This window comes from Lactuca serriola, chromosome 6 (genome assembly GCF_051521515.1).
Source record: "Lactuca serriola cultivar US96UC23 chromosome 6, Lser_US96UC23_V15, whole genome shotgun sequence".
NCBI lineage: Eukaryota > Viridiplantae > Streptophyta > Magnoliopsida > Asterales > Asteraceae > Lactuca > Lactuca serriola.
The window spans coordinates 138,310,602-138,315,517 of record NC_136413.1 but is presented as its reverse complement, the minus strand read 5'-3'; the positions used below and the strand labels follow the sequence as shown (position 1 = coordinate 138,315,517).

The following is a 4,916-nucleotide window of genomic DNA, read 5'->3' as shown; positions in this document are numbered from 1 at the left end:
GATGGTAAGAAAAATAGTGGTGTTGCAACAAAAGTCACAATTAAAAGTTCTTAGGTTACAAAAATACACTAAAGTCCCAATATTTTCAATGATTTGACAAAAAAAATCCGAAACTTTATTTTCTGAGAATAAAGTCCTAATTCACGATTTGACAAGAAAATGCTAAACTTTATTTTATTTATTTATTTATTTTATTAAAAAGTCATTACCGGCTAACCAAAATAAAATGGTAAAAATGTAAAAAAAATTACCGGTAATTAAGACTTTAATATCAAAAAAGTAATTTTTAGGACCTTCTTATCAAATTGATGAAAATATTAAGGCTTTAGTGTATATATCTCATTATGCATCATAATGCGTAAATATAGCCGCCAAGTACACATAAAGTAGAACTAAGACTGAATCTGTTTTAGGAAAAACATGTTTTCACATGCCTCATTCAAACATACACACACTGCACCACCTTACTCATTGTCTATGATCCTCGTTTCCACTATGCTCCATGAGACATTAAAATCACCACAAACTAGCAAACAACCAACTCAAGAAAACAGAATTTCCCCTATTATTCCAGCAGCAAGAGAACGATATTTCAAAATAAATACATGTACACCATTATACTCTCATCATCATCATAAGCTGCAACATCAATTTAACAAAAGATGACCATAAAAAAACAAATTACAATTGTATTCAAAGTAAGAACAAGACCCCAACCCCTCACCCCTCCATGCAATAACCAATTATCAATGCTTGGAAAACCACCATACTAAAAAGCAATTAGCAACACCCACAAGAATCTTTTCATATACCCTTTGCTTTTAAAAAAAAAAAATCATCACAACCTTCTTCCCATTTTAGCAAATCTCCTTGCAACTCCAAATATAACTGCTTTTGTCAACAATCCCCTATCAACACTACATGCAAGTGCAATAGCACCCCCTACCACCAAAATCTTTCCAAGATTCTTCCCCGAAGGCTTCTCATCATTCACTAATTCTTCACATCTTTCGATTTCTTGTGATGAATCGTTTGTTGTGTTGTTGTTCAAGTATCTTAAATGGGCTTGGCTAACTTTTGAATTGATGTGGGCCATGTATCCACAATGAGAAAGTGGGGCCCCCGATGACACGTGTTTTTGATACCACCGTAAACCTCGGTCAATCTTTTTTACTGCTCCCCACATTCCTTGACGTACACCGAGTTTTGCAATTTCCCATGGGATTCCCATGTCTTCATGATGAAAAAGTAGTACTTCACATGCACTCATTTGTCCATCGCCTTTTCTTGATTCAACTGCACTCACAAATAAAAAAATTAAGTTAATACAAGCTTCTGCAAAAAGGTTATTCTGTCAGCAACCCCTGAGCTGGCCCACAAACGCCTGACATAAGTCACAATGCCCAAAACGAGTTCAATCCACATTGGAATTGAAAATCTTTTAGTGTTGTTGTTGAGACTCAAACAATTTACCAAACTTTTGGGACAAGACAGTGTGGGGCCCACACTGTCCTGTCCTAGTTAGGCCCCACGAGGTGGCGCTCAGAAGGAGCCAAATCCACATTGGAATTATGTGTCTAACCTTAACCCTTGATCATTTCTAAAAGTATACCACCTCGGAACAAACTAGGCTATACCCTAGGGGTAATTTAGTAAATTTGGTGATTTTATTACCTGCACGAATCATCCAACTTGAATAGTACAAGTCAACACGTCGTGGTTTAGTACGGCGTGGCACGGAAGGGTATTGTACGCCCTGAAATACGTTTCATTGAATTCTAAGTAATTATATAAAAATGTATTTATGAAATTTGTTAAATGAAAGAAATTCGTTTATTATAGCGCCTTACTTTCATTTCTTCCTATGCTAGCATTAATAATAAATAAGTGACAAATATATAATCTTAGATATCTTACCTTTGTAACACAATAATACGTTTTTTCTGAGTCCCAAATTCTACGCCCAATTATGTATTCTCTATCGCTACAAAAGAAGGGGAACTGCAAAACGAATTAAGGCATGTAAGTTTATAAAATAATCCACAATATAGAATTTATTAAATTAATCAAATTTATATTTAATTTATACCTTGCGAACCCATTTAACCACCATTGTTCCATTTTCTTGACACTCTTCCAATGTTTCGGCTTCAATTAACATGTCATCCCACTTTAATCGGAATTCATCATCCCAAAAGAAATCCCTCATTAATTCAGGAGTAGTATCTTCATACACACTTCTTGAACGATATTGTGGAGGTCCAATCTATAAAATTATAGAAAATAATAGTTTTAGTCACTAACTCGATATAAATAGATATATTGTAATTTGTAAAGTAAAACTCTCAATGTTGTATGACAATTCAAGAAATTGCAATGTACTTTTATTAATTTATTTATGAAAGTATCATACTTGATACTTCATAAATGTTATCCAATACTATAATTGGATAGAACTTTAATAAGAACACAAAATGAAAGTGTTCGATAGATTTTTCATAGTTATTGAATTGGAAAATGGAATTACCTCAGGCTCTCTCTTCCAAGCTTGATAAGACATATTTGAGGTCGATTTTTCCATCATACCAATCCAAGAAGGACCTTCATCTTTCTCTTCGACAAGTTTGGATAAATGCTCCAAATCACCTTCTCCAACGAAATTCTTTCTGTCTGTATCCAATTTAGATGAACTGAAAACATATATATGAAATTAGAACACGAATTCCATCTTTTTTTGGATTATACAGATTACAGTCAATGAAAAGCTATCAGGAAAAGGGAACTGGGATTAACCTGGTATCGGAGAATGAAATTGAAGCCGGTTCGGACGAGGAAACCTCCGGCGACCCATCGGAGAACGGGAAAAGACAACTGGGGAGTTGAGATTTTAACGAATTGAAGCTCGGAATTGAAGAAACGATGTCGATGGAGGAGTAATTTTTTGGGGGAAGACAGGTGGTGGATAAGTTATTAATGGCGGAATTAGCCCATCTGGGTCGCCAAACCCACCCAACCAAAACCCCAAAAAGAACCGCCGTCCAAAGAGGCAACATAAACATCATAAGATCCGGCAACACATTCCATAGATTAGGTCCTTGTAAGATCTTCAACATAGCCCCAACCAAATCCATACCCTCAACCTCCCCTACCCAAAACCCCAAAAAAATACCCAAAACCCTAGTCCAATCGAGTTACAAATTGAAGATTTAGAAACGTTCGATGGACTAAAGCGGTGAAAGGAGTCTCACAAAGAGGAAGATAAGAAGGTGTAGAAGGAATAAAGTATAAATTTTGGGGTGAATAAGACGACAAAAGGTATTGGATTAGAGGATGAGAGTAAAGATAAGAAGTGTAAGCGATAGATAAAGAATCGTAGCTGATTTCCGTAGGGCCCGGCACTCTGATTCGCCTCTGTGTGGTGCAGAAAGTCGGACAAAAATTTTCCGGCCACCACCCACCGGCTGCCAGCACGGCGGATGAATCTGATGAGATTAAAACTTTGAAGATAAGAAAAGCAGAAATTTTTGATGGGTTCTTTTAGAAATGTTAATGCTGAGAATCTACAAATGGATGAATGAATTGACTCGATTATTTATTGGTTAGGTTTTGTGGTTTGGTCAGTCTTGTGATTACAATTTTATTAGCACCGCGTTCTTCTTTCTTTCATTCTCCTCTCGTTTTCCACGTTCAACCAAAATTACATAGGAGTATTTGTTTTGACTAAAAAATGTTTGACTTCATGTTCAAACTCTATTGATTATATTTGTTACTAAAGTAAAGATTATTAACTAATTAACATTAGTTTTTCTTTTTTTGGATTAGTGTTTATTTTAAGTGTACTTAATTGACCAATAAATAATAAATAAGTTTATAATTACTTTTTGAGATAAATTATGGCGGATAAACTAGCATCCGACAAAGTTTTACAAGGTGTCTACGGTAGAATCTAGGTTATGTTTATCGTACTAGCTGTTACTTAAAAAACTATCTGGTAACTGAAAAGCTAGCTATTAAATAAAAAAGATAGTTGGTAGCTGAAAAATTAGCTGATAAAAAATGACGTTTGATAAATTAAGCTGAAAAGCTAGCTGAAATATATAAAATTACATAAAAAGACATTTAAGAGTGTTTCTATGATTAATTAAGGGGTATATTTGTAAAATTTAGAAAAAAAACTCCTAAAAAGCTAGTCTAAATAGCTTTTTAAAAAGCTAGCTTATAAGCTATTTTTTGGCTTCCCAAACACGACAACATAAAAAAAACTCGAAAAATAAGTTAGTTGTGGCGCGCCAAACATAGCCCTAAAATGACATAATTTGTTTAGTTGTTTTTATTTGGCCTTGAAATATTGTCAAATGTAACGAGAACTCTGAAAAAAATAATTGACATATTTAGTACAATTAGAAAATAAACGACGTGAAAAACAAAATGGTTAGTATTAGTTATTATTCTATGACGTTAACTGTTTTTAATACGTATGTTATCTTCTACGTTAGAAGAAAACCAGAACTAATAATTCGATGTATAAGATTAATTAGGATACATAAATATATCATCACAAAGTTAGTTCCAAACAAGTTTATTTACAAAGACTTTCGAGTTTGATATTACTTATGTTTTATATCGTTTTAATTGCAATATGATTGTATCTACCCTATAAGAAAAAATATATTACTCGCAGTCTTTAAGAAATACGTGTACATTGTTTTTTATTATGGTTGACAAATTATCATTTGTGGTTTTTGGTTGTTTATATCGTTGACAAATTATCACTTGTGGTTTTTTGATTGAGTAAATCATGATAGAAGCATGATAGAAGCATTGTTACACGTTGTTTATATTATCTTTTGTGGTTTTTGATTGGGTAAATCATGATAAAAGCATTTTCAACCATATAAATCTTTAATTAATTTGTC

The 4,916-nt window shown here is 33.5% G+C and overlaps 1 protein-coding gene across 1 annotated transcript; it reads right to left on the bottom strand.

Annotated features, from left to right (window-relative positions):
* Positions 1–542: 542 nt before the first annotated feature.
* CP5 (Polyketide cyclase/dehydrase and lipid transport superfamily protein) lies at positions 543–3,554 on the bottom strand. The gene is made up of 6 exons (XM_079004687.1): positions 2,794–3,554; positions 2,528–2,690; positions 2,090–2,266; positions 1,918–2,001; positions 1,675–1,756; positions 543–1,296 (listed from the first exon to the last, which is right to left on the bottom strand). Exons 1-6 carry the CDS (start codon positions 3,129–3,131, stop codon positions 839–841), a joined length of 1,302 nt encoding a protein of 433 aa, XP_078860813.1. The 5' UTR covers positions 3,132–3,554; the 3' UTR covers positions 543–838.
* Between the last annotated feature and the right edge of the window lie 1,362 nt (positions 3,555–4,916).

What these genes read in the sequence shown, in the direction of transcription:
- CP5 (XM_079004687.1), bottom strand. Translation starts at nt 3,131, where the DNA reads ATGGATTTGGTTGGGGCTATGTTGAAGATCTTACAAGGACCTAATCTA. An exon ending in CTTGGAAGAGAGAGCCTGAG is followed by an intron (nt 2,267 to 2,527) that starts GTAATTCCATTT and finishes ATAATTTTATAG; the next exon opens with ATTGGACCTCCACAATATCG. An exon ending in AAGTTGGATGATTCGTGCAG is followed by an intron (nt 1,297 to 1,674) that starts GTAATAAAATCA and finishes TTGTGAGTGCAG; the next exon opens with TTGAATCAAGAAAAGGCGAT.